The sequence below is a fragment of the Typha latifolia genome, chromosome 8 (genome assembly GCF_019914945.1).
Source record: "Typha latifolia isolate L0001 chromosome 8, TyphaL0001v2, whole genome shotgun sequence".
In the NCBI taxonomy this organism is placed as follows: Eukaryota; Viridiplantae; Streptophyta; class Magnoliopsida; order Poales; family Typhaceae; genus Typha; species Typha latifolia.
In genome coordinates, this window is record NC_133093.1 from 621,676 (window position 1) to 641,834 (window position 20,159).

A 20,159-nucleotide genomic window follows, 5' to 3' on the forward strand; every position below is an offset into this window, starting at 1 on the left:
CTATTTTGAAGTTGACTTTCAAATGTAGCGTGACATGGCGTTATCTTTCCATGAATCTTTTTAAGCATTCGATCGTCCAAACTAAGTTTTATATTCTAATCAGTAACTTTCATTCGTTTTCGTATGCCATCTTTTTGCAGTACGTTTACGTTATTTGATCCACTTTGACGTAGATCCTCGTGTAAAATTTCGCAACAATTTAGAATAGGAAAAAAATAATGGGCTATAATTTTTTTCTTCTTCTTTTTTTTTTTTGGTAGACAAATTATAGTTTACCGATTCAAACTTAAGCGTTTAATCTTTACTAAAATGGGTATAAAATAATGATTTTATTGTTAGAGTTACATCTATTCATCTATGTTAATATCTCGAGGGATTACTAAAATATGGATTGTTACACAAAAGGCGTAGTGACACAAAATAAAGTTTAGGATAGTAAAATAACTCTGGTATAAAGTAAAGTAGGTAAAATATATTCAACCTTAAATAGTATTATGGATAAGTGATAAATCTACGGTCGAAAGTCTGAAAGTGCGCACTGCGTCACCTAAGCGACGCTGATACAAGCTTCTTTTTTTCTCTCTCCCATGACCACTCTAGCTAGAGGAATGGGAGAGTCAATTTCTTCACACTAAGGTGACCTTTCTCTCTCTTCTTCTCTTCATTTTTCTTTGGCTTCATCACGAGGGATGGCCCTTTCGGTTTTCATCGAGGGAAGAATTTTTAGTGGTCCCTCATCTCCTTTAAAAACTGTTCCTAAAGAGGGAGAAAGCCTTGATTACCTCCTCCTTTGGGAGTTATGGGTGGCAGTGGTGGTGGATGTATCATCTCTGAATTTTCTTTTCTGTTTCTTTATTTCACTATTGTATACCGGTGGTTTTTGATTCTCTGAGTCCTTGACGATTCACAAAATCGTGCCTTGGATTATTGGATTGGAACAGAGCCACAAACTAACTAAAAGCTCCTTTAGATTCACTCTCAGTCCTCTTAAACTTAATATGTTGTTCTAATTAAATAATCCAGTATGTGACTTGTGTTAAAGAATCGTCGTTTTTATCTTCCTTCCTAATATAATTATTTAAATGCTAATAAAATTTAAAAATACAAAAATAAATTTTTTTTGAGTGATATGTACAAATCCAAATCCATCTCCAACCTTAGTCCTATTCTCTTTAACCAGAGAGTAATCCCGGGTCCCCATCCAACCACAAATAAACTGCTAAAAGTAGATGAGAGACAGGACCTAGCTTATTATAGGTCTTAGGAACAGCTACAGAAGCTCAAATCTAACAAAGAATCTAGGTCTAGATCTTTCCTACTATAATCACCTCACATTGGCACATGCGTAAGTAAATCCTCCAAAAAGTGATAAAGAAAAGTTGAAAGGGGGGAAAAAGACCGGTTTTAGGACAGCAAGTGGAAAAGAGATGAGAGATAGCGACTATAAAAGAATGAGGAAAAGGAGAAAAAAAAAAAAGAAAGTAAAAAAGTAATCGGTCATCATCCATTGCGGCGGTGATATGAGTATGTGAATGCGCAGGTGGAAGTGGGAGTTGGTGCGTGGGATTTCTCCAATCTCACCATCACCGTCGTCGTCATCATCACCACCACCTCGTCCAATCCGTTCCCAAAATCAACTGCGAGACGTTTCAAAGGTAGCAACTTTTTAAACTCTAACCCATTCCTCCCTTCAATTATTTGCTCCCTCGCCCAATTCGATCCAATCCCAAGTCAACGCAGCTCTCGACGACGATGGAGTCGAACGCGAGGCCTCCGCCGCTGTGGGATTGGGACAATCCCCAAGTATTCAACGATGGCTCAATCTCCTCCAAGAGCTCGATCTCGGCGTCGGTGGATTCCTTCCCTTTGATTTCGCCCGTCAAGAAGGATTCGGAGGAGGTCGGTTTGGATCTCCGGAAGAGGACTTTCGTCGAACATCTTCCGCGCGCTTCTTCGGAAGCGGCGGTTAAGAAGGCGAAGCCGTCGCAGCCGAGTAATCAGACTATTTTTTGCCAAGTCGAGGGCTGTAGAGTTGATCTTACCTCGGCGAAGGATTACCACCGCAAGCATAGGGTTTGCGAGATCCATTCGAAGAGCCCGAAGGTGGTTGTTGCTGGGCAAGAGCGCCGGTTCTGTCAGCAGTGTAGCAGGTGAAGGTTCTTAGATTTAGCTAAAATTTTGTTACTATCTTTGGGATCTTTAATATGATGATTGCCTTCTTGGTTGTCTGTTGAAGATTCCATGATTTGTCGGAGTTTGATCAGAAGAAGCGGAGCTGCCGCAGACGACTCTCTGATCATAATGCACGCCGCCGCAAGCCGCATTCGGATGCATTCTCGTTTACTTCTGCGAGGGTTCCATCTTCGTTTTATGGTAATTTCTTTTATATGCTTGTTTAACCTTTGGGAATTAAGTAGTTGATACTCAAATTAACCTTGTATGGTTTGTCGATCAGTGAAAGAAGATGCTATTAGTAAATCTAAGTGTATTACTTTCTAAGTTTGCTGCAAAAAGAAGAGTTTTTAACGCCATGATAGATACTCTATATGTTGTAGTTCTTCATTTATTTCATTCCAGCATACAACCTACTTTACTCCCGAAGATCGGTAAAAGAGTTGTCCTTTTGCAGCCTGCATCATGTTGCACCAAAAACTTGGCTGCTCTATGCTCTGAAATGGTTTTATTAGTTTTGGCGCATGAAGTATGACTACATTCGCAAAGAACTAGATAATCCCTGGCACTGGGAAGCCTTTGATAGAGCTATCTGAGTAACTAGATAGTTAGATTTAAGTAGATCTTGAACTCCTGACTGACAGAAACTGCATATTTGCTTAAGATATTAGTTTGTGGCATATTTGTTTGCCTGACCTAGTTCCTAATTTGGTCATTCGAAGATGTTTGTGTTATAAGTAGCCTGCTAAAAAATTACTACAGTTGATGTTCTGCTGCAGTATGGTGTTTCTTTGTGGATTTATTATTTTCCAGACTTTAAAATTCTTCTCACATGAAAGCTCTTTTTTCTACACATTATGCCATTTTCTCGGTTATATGATTGTCTCTTGATTACTTATATTTTGATTGCCTGTTCAGATGATGGACCACAGATAAGTTTTATGTGGAATAGAGCTCCGTTAGGTCAGACGAGACCCATGACAAGTACAACATGGGATGTCTCATCTGACTTCAAGCTCTCACAAATGAAAGAGACGTGGATGAAGTCCACAAAAGCAGGAGGCATTGATGGACAACAGCACTTGGGCAACTCTCAGATATCAAATGCATTTTCAACTCTCCGACATGAAGGAGATAGCCTCTTGCCAAGTAGAAGGACAACTGCCAGAGTTCTCAATCAAGGTAATGTTTCAATACTTGTTGGGAGAAATTCCATTGGATAGTACTACTTTGGAATTCGCCTGATTTATGTGCGGCATTGCTTATTTCATTTCTTTATAGTGTATTGTTGAGATTGAGGAAAATATTTCTCAGGATAATAGCAGATTAGTTGAACCAACACAGGAGAAGAAACATTTTAAGGAATTGCTTATATTTTGAATTTTTATTTTGATTCTGTGAACTCTTATATGCAAGACAAATTAAAGTAGAAAACTGTTGCTTGTAGCTTAATACCATTACAAGCATCATTGTAACAAAATTTCTGCATTGAATTAACATGTTCTTTCATGGAATAGATCAATGGATTCTAGCATCTTTATAATTAGCTGATAGTAGTCAGAAGCACTGGTCAATTGAAACAAGAAAACTAATTGTAGGTTGATTTTGTCCTACTCTAATTTCTTTTGTACCAATTAATCAATTATAAAGCAATGTTCTTCGAGACAATCAAGCTGGCTGTCTCTAGAAATTTAAGTATGAACCTATCTATTTCTTTCCTTTTTTTATTTGAGAACATGTTTGCGTCACTTGTCTTTTCTAACTTTTAAGACTTTAAGAACATATAGACATCTGTGATAACAGTTTCTGCTAAGAGGAAAGGAGGAGAGAAGGATGCATCAAGATCTAGCTAGAGGAGAGGGATATATAATATACTCCTCATGGCTGTAGCTAGAGGAGGAAGTAGTTAGGGGTTACTCTTAACTTATGACATCCAAATACTTGGAATCAGGACTTGGATTTCATTGTTTTGGAAGAAAAAATGAACAATTTTAAATATTTTCCCTTAATATTCCTAGACTAATACCATGATGTTCTGTCTTGTGATCTGCTACAAGTAATAACTCATGCAACAATATTAAGAGCTACTTAGAAGATGCTGCCTCAGATCAAAATGAAATACTACGAGCTGATAACTTTGCAACTTGCATAATTTGAATTCTGGAAGATGAGCTTGTTACTATTTATTGTTTAATCTCAGTCACAGGAAATGAGCTTAATTTGATCATTGCCTGTTCTCCATTTAGTTCTTACTAAATCATTGGCTAATTTTAGAGATCAAAATATCTTAAAATGAGTCATCGGATAACTTTAAGACCAGATGTTGGCTTCAGAGGCATTTTGAGAACAGGGAAGTAGAGTTTCATATGTGGTGTAACATATCCTTCAAATTCTATATATCTAATTTGCCAGATGCTGTTCCGTTACTGGTTTGTGCATAACTCCATATATGGAACAAATTCATCCGTCCAGTTTTATCATATTTGGTTTACCGATACTACTGTCATAATTAATCTTATCACCGTCTTACATTCTTCTCTGATTCTGGTAGTCCTTTTGTCTTCTTCATTATCCACCCCAAAACTTATATTTTTCATGCCTGAGCACATAGAAGTCATGTTCTCATTACACTTGTCTAAAGATATGGGGAGAAATGAATCAATTCTGAATCACATATGTAAGTCTGCTTTCCAATGTCTGATGTCTTTTCAGGTCAGGAAGCTTCTGTTGCTGCTTCAAACTTTGATGGAGCACCAGATGTTCAGCGTGCTCTCTCTCTTCTGTCATCTAGCTCTTGGGGTTCACCAGTCCATGGACCAACATCTTCTCTCATCCATTTTGTGGACAATAACCAAACTCAGCCTGCGCCGCAAGTAGGGTTCTCAGCTTCTGCTTACTGCCAGGATGGCCAGCCTCTGGCTCAACAACTGCGGGTGGTTCCATTTGCCATGCATAGCAATGGTAATTCGATGCAGGAATTTCAATTGCTTAGATCTCCCTTTGAGACCTGTTTATTTGATTCTAATCAGATTCATTGACGCTAAAATCAGCGACCGGACTTCTGCCGATCAAAATAGTATGTTATCATTCTTCCAGTCATTGTTTTACTTGATCAATAGGATTCATTTGTAAGATTTACCTTTACACGAACTCTCAATCTTGTGCTTGACAATTGTCTTTGTATTGACAATTCTTTTCAGCTCGGTCTCCCGTCTTCTCAACGAATGATCACTTTAAATTGTAGATCAGCATTCTTTTGCATTACTGGAACTGCTTGAGCTGCATGCTGCTGGAGATTGCCCTTAATTGTCTCTCATGTAAAACCAGAATGGTGGTTAAAGGACATGAATAATGTTGTTATGCTTCTTTTTGGACTGTGAAACTTACCTTATCCTTCCCTTTTAGGTTTCTGTGTAGCAATAATATTGTAACCCTCCTCCAAACATTAATGATCAATTCTCTGCTTCTAGAATAGGATATATATATATATATATATATATATATGAGCATCTTCTTCAATCCCATTTTGCTTTAATGGGGCTCCAAATTTTGAGTTTGCTACAGTGTAGTTTTTTATTTGGAGCTTGAGAAATTTTTTGAACCCATATCCAAATTGTTATTATATTTTTAAATTACAAAATTATTCTCTAAAGATATTGAACATCTTTTTTTATTTCTATCTATATCGTTTTCTTTTTATTCACTAATTATTTTAATTTAGTGCATATTTAGTTTCTTTAATAAGTTTTTAACAAAAATACTATAGTTGAGGACATGTCATCAAACCTTCCTTCAAAATGAATCTAATAACAAATAATTAAAATTAGAGCCTTCAAAAATGGATCTAATATCTGTGTTTGTAGCTAAACAGCAGAACAGAGCAACAAATCACAAGTTTTTATCAAATTAGCTCACCTAATTATTTTTTTTCCATGCCTACTACACTTATAAACCTTAAATCCAAGACTTAGTGAGCTGCATAAATTGCATCTAGTCCTAATTTTTTCAAGGATTGATGTGGAATTTTTTTTGTAATTTATCTCGTATTTAAGTTTCAAAGTGAATTAAATAGGTGATAAAAATTGTTTGGCAGGCTTAAAATCTTATTTTATTAGTTTATTTATCAATTTACCCCTGAAGGATGTCTGAATTATATTAACACCCTTCGGTTTTATCTTTTTCATTTTTTAATTTTAGGAATTTAATAGGCTCCTCTATGTATCCATACACACATACATATATGGATACATTATTTCATGGGCTTTTTTTTTTTACCCTATAAGAAAATCTCTTATTTAACTTATACTCTTGTTAAAGTTGATATTTGCATAGACACCCTCCGTTATTTTCTTAATAGATGTAAGATTAAGTCTTATAATTTAATAGAAAAAGATAAAAAATATATATTTCCAACTAAGAAAAATGTATGAAAACAAGAATAATAATAAATTTTATTTTTTATATCTTTTTCATGTATATATATATACTTGCGAAAAACTCAAACAAGAACTCCCTCTTCCCTTTTTGCCAGCTTCTCTCTCTCTCTCTCTCTCTCTCTCTCTCTCTCTCTCTCGTTTCTCGAATTGAATCGTAGGAGGGGGGGAGAAAGGAGGAGGGACAGAAGAATAAAAAGAAGAAAAGGTGCAGCTTTTTCCGCTACGGGTTTGTCTTGATTCTGTTTTTGTTGCAAATGGAACGCGAGGACCTTTCGGAATCTTGGGTTCTTCTGTCGGAGACGAGCCGAGAAGCGCCGGATCAAGCCGGTATGGAGAATTGCTCACGAAGATTCCTTCTTCTCGTTGGATTCTCGGGTTTCTCGACGCGTCCATTGGCTTGGGTTCTTTTCCCGCCTTCTGGCGTTTGATTTGGATTTGGATTTAGCGGCCGGTGTTTCTTGTTGGGTTCGAGTTCGGTTTGCTGTTGTTTGAGTTATTCCGGTTTGGGACTTATCGGAGTATTGAGGTTTCGAGATGAAGACACGTTCTTGAAGCGTTTCCTTCGTTGCTTACTTGAGATGTGATTCGAGATTCTGTCTTCAATGGTTCTTGACGACATTTTAAATTGTCTCGCCTAAATTGATGTATGATTAGTTCTTCATTTCTAGGATTGTGAAAACATAACTATAGCCTGCTTAAATATGAAATTGCAATTTGATTATGATGAGGTCATAACTGAGTCGTGAAATTTGTTTGTTTACTTCTCGTGTTTCTTTCCACTTCGTAGGAGATTATGTTATGTTGATCATCCTGCTGTACTTTGTAGGAGATAGGATTATAATCATAAGAACCACTACAGGTAGGTTTCCTTTTGTTTCTTAAATCGAAAAAATGTTATCCAAGCAACTCGCGCCTCTCTGCAAGTGGGTCTCGTAATCTGGGTCAAGGTACTGTAGGTTGGATTTGGACGTGGTATAATTTGTATTATGCACTTGAGTAATTGGGTGTGAGGTTGATATGAGTATTACAAGAAGGAATCTTGAACCAGGTAATACAGGAAACAGTCAGTTGAATTGTATCTGATGGATTGTGGAAAGAATGTGTTGTGGCATAACAAATGGTAGAGTTTTGTATCGGTTGTATTGTATCCTTCATCCTTTTTTGTGAATGATGAAGGATTAGCTTATGTTGGACTGACCTTTTTAAGATTGAGTGAGGATGAGTTTTAAGGTGTGAGGGGTGTAGTCGCAATCAAGAAAGATCCTAGTCCAGGTAGTATGCAATGGACGATGATAGTAATGATCATGGTGACGGAGGAACTGTCTAATAGGAGCCTTTCTCAACATTCTTCTCTCCTGGATTTTAGCTTCTGATGCTGGTTATTTTCTTGTTTTACATTTCTTAACTAATTGCTTGTACTACATCTCTTCATCTGCAATTAGAAAACACAAATGCAGAGGAAATAACCTGTAAATATGTCTAGAGTAATTTATTTGTAGAATTCATGTCACTTCTGCAATTGAAGTATTTGAGCTCATTTTAGACTCCACTCCAGAAACGTCAATGACAGATGCTGAGCAGAGAGCTCCTGGTGCTCAGAACTCTGAAGAGCAGGTTATTACTTGGCCAATTTTTTCCTTTCTCAAACTTTAAATTCTTAACTAATGCTAACCACGTTGTAGTCATCTATCAGCCTCTTTCTAATAGAGTTCAGGAGGTGATAACTCCTAATGCCTCACTTGAATCAAATTATGCCGATCAGTCAACAGATGCTCAAGTCCAGGTTGGCTCTTTGGAACATGATTTTGCCAATCCAGCAAATGTCTATGCACCTCAGGCACAAAATCTCGTGCTTCCAAGTTAGTATGCACATACCTTAATTGGTCAATCTCGGTGTTTCATATATGATACTCCTATTTTTAGAAACTATAAACTCTTGCACATTCAATTTGTTTGTCTTATGATAAACTTACCATCTTTTTATTCTCTCAGAAGTACTCTGCAGTGAAGTTCTTGCTTCCTTTAATCTTGTATTACTTAATATTTTGCATAAGGAATTGGTGCAATTTTAATTCCAAACTGGAGAGTACAAGGATTAAATACATATATGTTTCACCTTATGAACAGATTTATCATCTTCATCTACACCAGCTAGTTTAAAGGACAGAGATTTCTACCATCATGATGAATGTCAAGATTGTAATGTGAACTGGGAATCTAGTAACATTTTGCCATGTTTATTAGTTTAGTGGGATATCTCACTATCATGCTTTATCTTTCTAGGTTTCTTGTCTAGTGAAGAATTTACAATGCATCCTTTTGGGTTCTACGACTGGAAAGGCAAAACAATTGGCAAATTATTTGCACATTTTACTGCAAAAAGATTGTTATTTTTGTGCGCTTCATTGTCCATCTTTGTTTGCCCAACAGAATCCTCATCTTTGAGTTTCTGACTCAGATATAATCTTATATTTTTCCCATTAGGATATCAGAATCCTACGGATGAGTGGGAAGAATATCCCCGTAATTCGAGATTTGATGTTTTGGACACTAGACCAGTTGTAAGTAGTCTCTTCTGTCACTCTTTTTCATGTTAATCTTATGAAGTCTTTTCTAACTCCTTGTTTATTAGGTTATTTGGCAAGAGAATCCATCACTTCAGTTCAATGCTGGATATGAGAACATTCCTCAGATGCCCTATGTAGCATATTATCCCGTTACTACACCACCTCAACCTTTATTTTTTGGAGATGGACAGTTCTACTCCCCTCAGAACTATCCGTTCTCAGGCCATCTCTACCAGCTAACTGTGCCTCTTGTCATCCCATATATAAATTCTCAATCTCCAATGTCGCCTACTGGTACCATGAATTCAAGTAGCTCAATTCCCGGGTCAAGACAGGATTATCTACCCTATGGTTCTCTCAGAAGAGATAGTTTTTTTTTTCTGGAATTTCTGACAAAACTTTTCATGATTTTCAGCAAGGTTTTGATGGTTTTGGCTCTGGCTGTTTTTTTTTTCTTCTTCTTCTTTTTGGGTCAGATTGGCAGGAATCATCGGATGGGACTAGATTGTTGGCCCCTGCGGCTTCACTCTCGGTAGCTTCATCTTCTTCGGGAGCTGATAATGCTTCTGCTGCCAAACAGGGTCCTCAAATTTGTGCGCCTGGTTCCTCTGGTCAATGCACTGTACCTCTAAATGCTGGAGCGGTACTGAAAAAATATTTTTTTCGTTTAGTTTACATTAAAAGAGAACCATCTTTTATATTTCCATTCAGGGGTTGAGCTTTCAGTTAAAAAAGGTTTTATACTTGAAAGACAGTTTTTCTACCATACACAAAATTAGCTGTAATATCATATGACAATTCCACTCTGCATGCTCTGGTTTTCTGTTGGGACTTAACATTTGCTGCAGCATTCTCCCAAACAATAAGTCATTAGCTGTAGTTTTTACTCTATTTTTTTTTCATTTGTCTTAACTAATAAAATAATCATCGATTACGCGCACTTTGAAGACATGGTGTGAGGCATTATATTTTTCCTTTACAATTTATTTGTAGGTGTCTGAAATTTCATTTAAAGCAGCTGTTATCCTCAGAAGAGAGTTTCATTAAGACACGTGAAATTAGCAATAATATCATAAGATAATTGTTCAGTTTAACTAGTATTTTCATTGTATGTTTGCTCTGCTTTTCTCTTGGGACTTCAGAACCGCTGTTTCATTTTACGCATAGTAATTCACAGTTTAGCTTGGGTGACGAGTTGTATAAGTTTTTATTTAAATGTGATATAGTAATATTGTATATTAGGGATAGAGGCAGTATGCTAGATTTTAAGAAAACCTAGTAGGTCACTGGATGTAGCAGTTGGTTGCACCTTGCAAGATTTAATTTACCGCAATAGGAATCCATTTTAGGATTCCATTACAGTATTTAATACATTCAGGCTTGGCAGCATCAGACTCAAAGATCCTTGTATAGTTATATTGTTCCATATCATCCAATAGCTTCTATGACATTGAGTATTCTTGTGGTGGCATATTTCAGCAGGTCAGCGGTATTGGAGAGTCCAATCCAGGCTTGGGGACGCGCGATGAGAGTCCTAATTTTGTGACAGGGTACAAGGATGCTAAATTTTTTGTTATAAAATCTTACAACAAGGATGATGTTCAGGCAAGCATCAAGTATGGTGTTTGGACCAGCAGTGTCAATGGGAACAAGAAGTTAGATTCTGCTTATCGTGAGGCAAAAGAGCAAGAAGATCCCTGCCCTGTTCTTTTATTTTTCTCGGTAACTTCAAGTTTTTGTCCCTTTTATTGCTAGTTTTATTAGTGTTACCCAACTTGTTGTTTTTAACTTGATTGAAATGTAACTAACTTTGAGACAATGAACTTGGCCAGGTAAATGCAAGTAAAAATTTCTGTGGGGTGGCTGAGATGATGGGGCCTGTTGATTTTGAGAATAGTGTAAATTATTGGCAATTCGACTGGAGTGGTCACTTTCCTGTCAAGTGGCATGTTTTGAAAGATGTCCCCAACCATCAGTTTCGTCGTATCATTCTTGAGAACAATGGCAATAAGCCTGTTACTCTCAGCAGAGACGCACAAGAGGTAAAAGTTACTTCTGGGAGAATAACATAGCTGTTATGTTTTATGTAATTCTTGTTTCTTCATGCTTACTCCTAACTTTTTTTGCTTGCTTTCTGGACTAGTTAAAAGAAAGATGTTCTAGTGAACAATGTTCTTCTTGTTTATTTTGCAACTCTACTCATATATGCTTTCTGGCTTTCTTACTTTATTGTCTGGTTTCAACTCATGCAGGTTAAACTGGAACAGGGACTGGAGATGCTAAGCATTTTCAAGAATCACAAAGCTAACACGTCAATCCTTGATGACTTCCATTTGTATGAGAAAGAGAAAATGGGGCTGGAAAATACGGCAAGGCTGCAGCACTCTGTTGCCAATGAACCACACACTCCAACAGCCGCCCAGGTTGTCCCCATGAGAGAGATCTCCGAGAGCTTTTCTCACGCCGTCAGACTGGAAGAAATAAATACTACAGGCTCACCATCAGATAGAACTCTTCCTGGAGATGCTTCTGCCACTATTGCTGAGCCTGAAGAACCGATAAATTCTGATATCAGCTAAGAGGAAGCATCTCTCAGAGAAGCTCTAACTGTCGGCTGGCGTTTCTTTTCTCGGTTCCCCTTTGCTGGAAGTTGGGAAGTAGCAGTTGACAATGGTGCAAGAATTAAAAAGAAGAAAGATAGTCCATACAATTTAACTCTGGGGCTGCTGGTTCAGCTCAACATTTCATAGGTCTTTCACTGATCATGAATCTGTAATTTTAGTCCCTCTTTGATGATATTCTCTTTCTTTGACTCTTTCATGATATTCGCTTAGTGGCTAGCCTCAAGGAGAGCTGCATTTCATGCAATCATTTGTAAATCATGAGTTTGCTTTCAGCTGAGTCAGTGTTTGTTTTTTTCCAACCTCTACCCATATTTTGGACAGGTGGTTCTTTGATAAATTGGACTGCTTCAAGTTTTATTGGTAAATGCTCATATTGGTATTTCAATTTGCTTTAGATGCAGTGTTGTCATGAGTCTTATAGGGTGGACTTGGATGTTGCCCTTCAATCGAATAAAATGTGTGTTAACTCTTGACCTTCAAAGTATCTTAAACGATATATTTCCAGAAATTAATGACTTAGTTTTAGAAATAATGTTATTGTTGCCTCGAGATCATTGACCAGAAGATTTAAAACCGGTGATATATTTGATCTAAGATTTAAAACCAGGGAAGCTCCTATCCATTCTCTGCAGCAAATCGGAGCAGATGCAATTTATATTTCTCTTGGAAAACTCTTCCTTAGCATTAATCCTTCGGGAAATGATTTAAAAAACAAAGAAGAAGCAGTTTTTATTGCTTTATTAGGATCTGATTCAGTTAGATATTACATCTGACAAAATTCAGTCCAAATACATTTATTTCATCGGAGCTCTAATTCATATTAGATGGGATCTAGTTAGATGATCCATCTCCAGAACACTAAAGATATCGACCATTTTGGATAATCTCAATTACATCCCTGGTTAATCTCACACAAACACATCTGGTAGTAACACACAATGTATTTATAACAAGCATTAGACAGATGGTTGATCAAAGATTTTCTTAAGCTATCCAGATATTTTCAATAGGATTATATATAGATATATGCCAGAAAGGAGAATATGGAGATGTTATCAACAAAGCACTTAATACAACGGAGCGTCCAAGTATCCAACAAGGAACTAAGTAAAACCTAAGAAGTAAAGAAGCCTGTAAAAGAGAAGCAACTAAAGCCCACATACACAAACTTTCTACTTCAAACAATCAGTTCATTAATATGGTAAATACAATGAAACTGCCTCTCTCTCTCTCTCTATTTTCATTTTTCTTCAACTTTTGCCGTTATAAGTTTCAGTCAGTGGTCATTGGTTGGGAAATGCAACACCGGAAGCGTGCCTTGCGAACAGTGCTCATGATCTCCATCTCGGCGTTCTCAAGCATTATGACAACCTCGGTGAAGGAGGGACGAACATCAGGGTTTGCATCCCAGCAACGAGTCATAATCTCACCAAGTGAAGGTAGGCAATCTTGTGGGACGACTGGGCGAACACCTTTGTTTACAACAGCAAATGCTGCCTGAACAGCTGTCATGTTTGCAAAGGGGAGCATACCAGTTATGAGTTCCCAAAGGACAATACCGAAACTGTAAACATCAACTTTTTGATCGTAGGGTCTGTGCTGTATCATCTCTCTGCAAAACAAAAGGAAGATGTCCTTGTAAAGTTCAGTTAGGGAGCAAAACAGTTTGCAGAAGCATAAACTTACATGTCATGTTATTGTGCTAAAACATGAGTTCAAGCAATAAAAAACATACAAGGAAAGAACATAATTGCTACTAAACAGTAAATTGCTGTCAAATGAAAGCAGCAAAAACATGCGGAAATGTCTGCATTGGGCCTCAGATTTAACACTAGAATGCATTCAACATGAACAAAAATATTTGAGCTTATAGATTTATGTATGAATGTTACTCCATGTAATTCTACATGGAGATGCAAGTAAAACCAATCTTTGTTTACTGGCATGCCCAGCATCATTATTGGGTATCAAACAAAAGAGTAAAGCAGACAAATAATTATACAATTTGGAGCAAAACCAAGCTTTTGTTCACCAGCAATGCCAGGCATCGCTATTATAAACCAAAGAACAAAATAGGAAAAGTCCTGGACAGTCACTCAACTACTGCCAGGCTATATGATCCACAATACCAGATTGTGCTATTAAAAGGAGATAAATATTCTCTTTCAAAAAGATTAGTCATGGCCTATATAGAGCACATGGCAACATAGGTTATATTTCAGAGCTGCTTCTTTCCTACCCATTTGTCTAACAGCTTGAGATAACTTCACATTAAGGCCTAACTGCACACCGCACATCACAGAACACACGCTCAGATATAGTAACAGAGTAACTTGGGAGTCTTGGACATGGTTGCTTGATCTCAGAAATAAGAGCAGTAATCACTTCTTCGATAAATATGAAAGCATTTTGAATGTCCATCCACATAAAATGAGATATTAAATTTAGCCATGAGATATAGATATGATAAAATATTTTAGATAAAAAATATTGAAGTGCCATAATAATTTCAAGTTAGCAGATGAATACATTCTTTGATCTTAGATTAGATTATACAGAGAAAACTCTGAAAGTAACATATTTTCATAGATGTTAACTAGTTCTACAGAGAACTGCATCTTCTTTGTAGCAAAAAGTAGGAAACTTAAAGTGGAAAAAGAAAGATTTTGGAAAATATCTATATCTTCTTTCTAATGAAAAGCAACCTATGGGCATGAAATACACCAGCAGTGTGTCACATAAACGAGTAGGCATATACATGTGCATAAGGCCTCCCAGTGCCTAAGACTCCACCAATGCGGGGTCCTTACGAAGTTACCATCACACCTTGATTATTCCTGCCTACACCAAAATTCTCAAAAATTAACACTGGACAAGTCAAATATGGTATACAAACAGCCCTTTCTTCTTTCGTCCCTGTCTTCTTTTGTAAATTTCAAAATTTATGAAGGATAGGAATGTAGAGCTATTTTGTCTAATCTGACTCATAGGGCATCTAGTGAAAATATAAGTATCTATAGGGAAGTGTCTAAAGTGAATCATATTAATGTGAAGCTAGGAAAAACTTGCTTAAGATGCATTGATCATGGAATTTACCAAAAACATTAAACTATTCAATGGTTCCTTTTATAGATTTCAATCGAAAGATCTTCACCGTGGAATGTCAGAATCCCATGGATAGCAAGTCATAATCCTTGTTATGATAAATGAATCCCAAGCCTCTTTCTCAAGATAATAATATTAAAATTAGAAATTATCAAATTAATTGTATAACTAATAGTAATGTTAACGATTGGTGATAATGATAATAAGAATAACCATGAAGTGAGAATGAAATTGCTTTAGAAAATGAATTGTTCATATACCATATGTCATTTACACACCAATATGGCATACATGCAAGTGGCAATATGGCATACATGCAAGTAACAACACATGCATCAAATCGTACTTAAGAACATCCTTCAATTTTTGTACATGAACAAGCTTGCGCCTTACAGTACGATTATCACGTATGTATATCCTAAGAACATAAATCCACCAATCTATGTAAGTACATACCTGCAGTTACTCATCAGAATATACATCGCAAGCTTGTAATCTGCATACACTAGAACACGTAAAGAACTGGATTACTAATCTGCCTGCCTCTTGCAATACTTTTGACTAATCTGGTGCATATTATTAATTTGTTATTACAGTTGACTCAAAATTCTTAACATGTTTCATAGCAGAACACAGATCACATTATTTTGCTTAAAACTGGCAATAGTAAGTTTACTAAAACAGTAATCTTATTACCATCAACCTTAGTCAAAGTTTACTCTATTTGAAGTGGATTTGATTGATGATAGAACAAAAAGTCAAAAACTGATATCTGACCTAAAAGAAGAGCCAAGGAAAATTCTTAGTAGACCATGGCCAAGTATTTTGCTGCCAAGTTTATCCTGAGTACCCTTCTGGCAAAGGAAATGACCCAAGGTAAACTTTAGCTCATTTGGGTACTTCCCCTTTTTATTTGGACAAGAATGTAATTATTTACTTAAATATAACTCTTAAGCTGTATATGAACTTCTCAGATAACTACATTGCAACAAACACAATAAGTCCTTGATAATAAGACTGCAGTTTCCGAATTGCTAGATAACTTTCTGTTGATTAGTTTCCTTATGACTTGTAGGAAGCTAATTGCTGAGAAGACGATAATTCTACTTAGTGGCTGGTCTGTCGAGAGCAGATTGATCAGATCACATGTGGCCAGTTGGACAACTATCAGGTGTAGTTCTCCAGAGTAACTGTTTTACCATTGATGCGACACAACTGGGCACTGTTAGGTCACCAACCTATTTCCCCTCTTCTTCTAGTTGGCCGGACAATAAAATTTCTATACAATTGCAATCTATTTCAGTTCCCTTTGAAAACCTTCATGAATTGAAACAATGATTCATCAGGCATGCACCATAGGACATGCAACAAAAACATGCTGATGGAGGAAGCAATTCTCAGAGTTCTACAAGGTTGATCACCCTTTAGAAGTAGATAATCAAGCATAAGATGATGAAAGCACTGGGAAGAAGAGGTAAATAGGATATTAGTTGAAGGGTGCAAAATTTGGATTGTTATTGGCACACAACAAAAGGATGAAAGAATTGAAACTCAATGCAAGACATCACAAAATTCAATAAAGCCACTTTATGATATAAGAAGTTGCAAGAGAGAACTTTTGGAAGAAGAGAAATCAGGATAATAGCTTCTGGAATTCTTCAGAAATAAGACATGCCAAATCAGTTAAAAGATGAATGGTTTGAGAACCGGCCTTAAGAGCATATTTTAGCAATTTCATTCTGCCAGACAACAACTGAGAGATTGAACTTCAGTCAGGGAAGATTCTAATAGTCAATTTAACAGCTGGGTCAAACAAAGATCTACTAAAGGGTAAGGTACAATGGAATCATATTATTGGACTAAGTTATCTTGGAATGCAGATAACCTCTTTATCGATACAAATAGTTTATGTGCATTAGTTGTAAATTCCTGGGTGTTTCTTTTTTAGTCATTTTTTATGGGAAAATTTTAAATAACACTACATTTTCATCATTTTCTAGTTAACACCTCTTTTTAAAGAATTTTGAGATCTTGTAACTCGACCCCTCATTTTTTTATTACATTTTTCATCTAACCTCTGAGTTGACTTGATCTAATCATTTTCAAACATGAGAGTATCAACCAAGGAATATTCTTATTAGAATACTAAGTGTAATTTCTAAAATACCTAAATTATCATTTTCTCTCTTCTTCATTTCATTTAAGAGTTTATAACCAACATTCATGGTTAAGCCCTCTTTCTTGCATTGGTGGAGTATGGGCTTTGTTTGGGGAAAGAGACTAGACTATGGTTTGGGGAAAGAGATTAGATAATTGAGAGGGTTCTAATTTGGTAGGGTAGGATAGGCTGATTAGATCTAGAAAAAGGTTTTTGATTTGGTGGAGTGGGCTAGGTGGAATATGACTTAGAAAGAGTTTGATTAGTGTGAGTCTAGGTTAGAAATATTTCAATTAGGAATAAATGAGAGGGTTCTAATTTGATAGAGTAGGATAGGGTGATTAGATCTAGAAAAAGGTTTTCTTTTGGGGGAGTGGCCTAGGTGGAATATGACTTAGAAAGAGTTTGATTAGTGTGAGTCTAGGTTAGAAATATTTCAAAAAGCATTTTAGTAATTTAATCAGTAGAATTACATAAACCATAGACCATAGTTAACGATAGTTAGCTAAAATAATAGCGCGGTGTTAGATAAATATATAGGAAAAAAGAAGGGTGTTAATTGCGAAATGATAAATCAGAAGGATGTTATTTGAAAATTCCCTTTTTATTAATATCAAAACTAGCATTTGATGATGATTGGTCGAACTAACTTTTTGAACCAAGAATAATAATAATGATATCAGTTATTTCCATAAAATGACACTAAATTACTTCTTGATTTTTTTTAATTTAGTCAAAAAGGAACCGATGGTAGTATAAATTCAAGACAAATAAGAAAACAAAATTCCAAGCTCACAATAACCGATGGAAATTTGATAAGTAAAAGATGATAATCATTCAAGACCCATGGGTTGAACAGTAAATTCTCATTAACTTTTGGGGCATGTGGTTTAATAAATTGTAATCTGACAACATATTAACCACAATGGTCTAAAACAAAGTATTAAAAAAATCATTATCATCACTCCTTGCAGAAGGACCACCATTATCCATATGACGTATAAACCGCCAAAATAGAAAGAGACCAATTCTAGACTGATTTGTTTGTGAGCAACAGAAACATCATACATGCCCTTATTCATTACAATTTAAAGATCATCCAACTTATGTAATGGAATAAGGATGCCACAGGAAAGTTTGTATGCATCAAAACTTTTAATGTGGCTACAAATGTAAAATTAAAAACAAATCCCTTGGAATAATGATATTTCTAGAATGCTTCAAAGTTTCATGACTTCATCAAAGATAACAAAGTTAGGCACATCCAGAAATAGTGTAAGTCATACCAAGCATGCCTACTGTAAAGCATTCATTATGCAGTTCCCAAAATTCACATCTTTCAAAGCATGCAATGTATGATTAAAGTTAAACAATGGAATGAAAGTTTCTATATAAGGTTGAGCAGTTAGAACAGCACGAAAGAAGTGTCTCAAGCAATTCCAAATTTCTAACGGTAGCACATAATTCATCAGAGTTTATTCAACTTACGGAGCCATCCAACGGTATGTTCCTGTTTCCGGTGTCATCCCTTCTGTCTTCACCTCAATGCGAGCTACTCCAAAGTCTGCAATCTTAATTGATTTGTCTGCAGAGATCAGAAGGTTGTCTGACTTTAGATCCCTGTGAATGAACCCCAATCCGTGCACATAGGCCATCCCCCTGGCAACATCAAGTGCTTGCTTGACTGCAAGCTTCAGAGGCACTAACTTGTTCTGCCTTCTCATCAGAAACTGGCGAACAGAACCACCCTTTGCATACTCAGTAACAATGCACCACACAATACGCTTCCTGCATGCCCCAATAAACCGTACTATATTGGGGTGCTTCAAAGTAGCCAGCATCATAACTTCCTGCACAAATTGTTGTTCCATCAACTGAGCTCTCTCTGGGTCATTCTCTGGCCTTTCCAACAGCTTAATAGCAACATCTTCTCCATTGTAGGTGCCCCTGTAGAGCTTCCCGAAAGCCCCTTGAGCAAAGGGCATCCCCATATTTAGCTTTCCCAAATCAAGAGTCCACTCTTCATAATCCTTGAGTGTCTCTGTCGGATGACTTAGGTCCATCAAAGCCTGAGCTAATGCATCATCACACAGATAGTGAGATGTACTGCCGGGGCCAACAGCACTGTTGCCGACAGAATAGCTGGCAGCAGGGACATGGCGGAGGAAGACAGTATGGGAGTCAGTCGAGCCAACGCTGCTATTGTCAACAGACATGGCAATTGACCCACCATTATTGGTAGTCTGCAGGCTGTTGTTGCTGTCTATGGACATGTTAGACCCCTCTCCGAGCTTCCAATAGAACGCAGAGTCGTAGAAGCTGTTCACACCATCATGCCCGCCGCCACCGCCCATGATTCCGGGAAATTTTGGGCCTTCCAACATCTTCACAAATCCAATGTAACAATAAAAATCAATCCAAGTTCTTTCTTCTTGAAACAATCAGTAACATCTAAGTTACCACCAGCTTAGAGTCGAATCAAGAGAACCTAGAAACAAAGCCAGCTCTTATCAGAGATCACAAAACTTCACTGCAAGCACCAAAAAATTCAGACTTTCTCTCCCTCTCTCTGCCACAAAAACCGACGCAAAACATAAGAATCGAGCCCTAAAACCGTAAAACTCTTAACGAATTACAAACTAGGATCACCTCAAAACATTATCCGTTGGGTAATCAACAACCAAAACCGCAAATGATCATTCCACAAAAGAAACAGAAGAAAAAAAAAACAGAGAACAAAAGAAAATCCTAGAAACAAGCAACGTAATCTAGAAAGAAACAAACCCTCCAATCTGAGCAACGGGAGCACCAATTCGGGCGAAACTTACCTCGATCGGGAGGGGATCCTCCCGCAGAGCGAGTACGACGAATGGATCGCGTGTAAGAGGATCGAGATTCGCGCGAATAGGAGGGGGAATGGCGTTTTCTCCCCCGCTTGGACGACTCCGAGAGACGACCACGACTACGCGAGCGAGAGAGAGAGAGAGAGAGAGAGAGAGAGAGAGAGAGAGAAGTCGTTTTTGGAGTTTTGCTCCCCGTTTCGTCCCCTTGTTCCCGTCCTATCATTTTGCTTGCTGATTAATGAAGTGTTTTGTTT

General features: G+C 37.0%; 3 protein-coding genes across 8 annotated transcripts; 2 read left to right on the top strand and 1 right to left on the bottom strand.

Annotated features, from left to right (window-relative positions):
• The first annotated feature begins 1,393 nt into the window (after positions 1-1,393).
• Positions 1,394-5,644, top strand: LOC140794443 (squamosa promoter-binding-like protein 11). Of its 2 annotated transcripts, none has more exons than XM_073146473.1 (7): positions 1,394-1,655; positions 1,732-2,150; positions 2,237-2,373; positions 3,091-3,354; positions 4,885-5,133; positions 5,202-5,248; positions 5,373-5,644. In XM_073146473.1, the coding sequence occupies exons 1-7, from the start codon at positions 1,533-1,535 to the stop codon at positions 5,448-5,450; spliced, it is 1,317 nt and encodes a 438-aa protein (XP_073002574.1). In that variant the 5' UTR covers positions 1,394-1,532; the 3' UTR covers positions 5,451-5,644. The 2 variants fall into 2 exon arrangements, with proteins under 2 accessions (XP_073002574.1, XP_073002575.1); XM_073146474.1 differs by having other exon boundaries at positions 1,403-1,655; positions 1,741-2,150.
• Positions 5,645-6,711: 1,067 nt separating this feature from the next.
• On the top strand, positions 6,712-12,184 carry LOC140793975 (uncharacterized). The gene is made up of 9 exons (XM_073145777.1): positions 6,712-6,935; positions 8,152-8,222; positions 8,302-8,467; positions 9,093-9,169; positions 9,241-9,526; positions 9,652-9,818; positions 10,655-10,897; positions 11,008-11,217; positions 11,428-12,184. The coding sequence occupies exons 1-9, from the start codon at positions 6,863-6,865 to the stop codon at positions 11,752-11,754; spliced, it is 1,620 nt and encodes a 539-aa protein (XP_073001878.1). The 5' UTR covers positions 6,712-6,862; the 3' UTR covers positions 11,755-12,184.
• Positions 12,185-12,799: 615 nt separating this feature from the next.
• Positions 12,800-20,131, bottom strand: LOC140793727 (serine/threonine-protein kinase STY13-like). 5 transcript variants are annotated; one of them, XM_073145403.1, is made up of 4 exons: positions 19,891-20,131; positions 18,551-19,550; positions 15,361-15,409; positions 12,800-13,411 (listed from the first exon to the last, which is right to left on the bottom strand). In XM_073145403.1, exons 2-3 carry the CDS (start codon positions 19,444-19,446, stop codon positions 15,367-15,369), a joined length of 939 nt encoding a protein of 312 aa, XP_073001504.1. In that variant the 5' UTR covers positions 19,447-19,550; positions 19,891-20,131; the 3' UTR covers positions 12,800-13,411; positions 15,361-15,366. The 5 variants fall into 5 exon arrangements, with proteins under 5 accessions (XP_073001504.1, XP_073001505.1, XP_073001501.1 ...); XM_073145404.1 differs by having other exon boundaries at positions 18,551-19,446; positions 19,891-20,093; XM_073145400.1 differs by lacking the exon at positions 15,361-15,409 and having other exon boundaries at positions 18,551-19,446.
• Between the last annotated feature and the right edge of the window lie 28 nt (positions 20,132-20,159).

What these genes read in the sequence shown, in the direction of transcription:
- LOC140794443 (XM_073146473.1), top strand. Translation starts at nt 1,533, where the DNA reads ATGCGCAGGTGGAAGTGGGAGTTGGTGCGTGGGATTTCTCCAATCTCA. An exon ending in GGTTCCATCTTCGTTTTATG is followed by an intron (nt 2,374 to 3,090) that starts GTAATTTCTTTT and finishes TTGCCTGTTCAG; the next exon opens with ATGATGGACCACAGATAAGT. An exon ending in TGCCAGAGTTCTCAATCAAG is followed by an intron (nt 3,355 to 4,884) that starts GTAATGTTTCAA and finishes ATGTCTTTTCAG; the next exon opens with GTCAGGAAGCTTCTGTTGCT.
- LOC140793975 (XM_073145777.1), top strand. Translation starts at nt 6,863, where the DNA reads ATGGAACGCGAGGACCTTTCGGAATCTTGGGTTCTTCTGTCGGAGACG. An exon ending in AGAAGCGCCGGATCAAGCCG is followed by an intron (nt 6,936 to 8,151) that starts GTATGGAGAATT and finishes AGCTCATTTTAG; the next exon opens with ACTCCACTCCAGAAACGTCA. An exon ending in TTTTGGACACTAGACCAGTT is followed by an intron (nt 9,170 to 9,240) that starts GTAAGTAGTCTC and finishes CTTGTTTATTAG; the next exon opens with GTTATTTGGCAAGAGAATCC.
- LOC140793727 (XM_073145400.1), bottom strand. Translation starts at nt 19,446, where the DNA reads ATGTTGGAAGGCCCAAAATTTCCCGGAATCATGGGCGGTGGCGGCGGG. An exon ending in ACATACCGTTGGATGGCTCC is followed by an intron (nt 13,412 to 18,550) that starts GTAAGTTGAATA and finishes TTTGTTTTGCAG; the next exon opens with AGAGATGATACAGCACAGAC.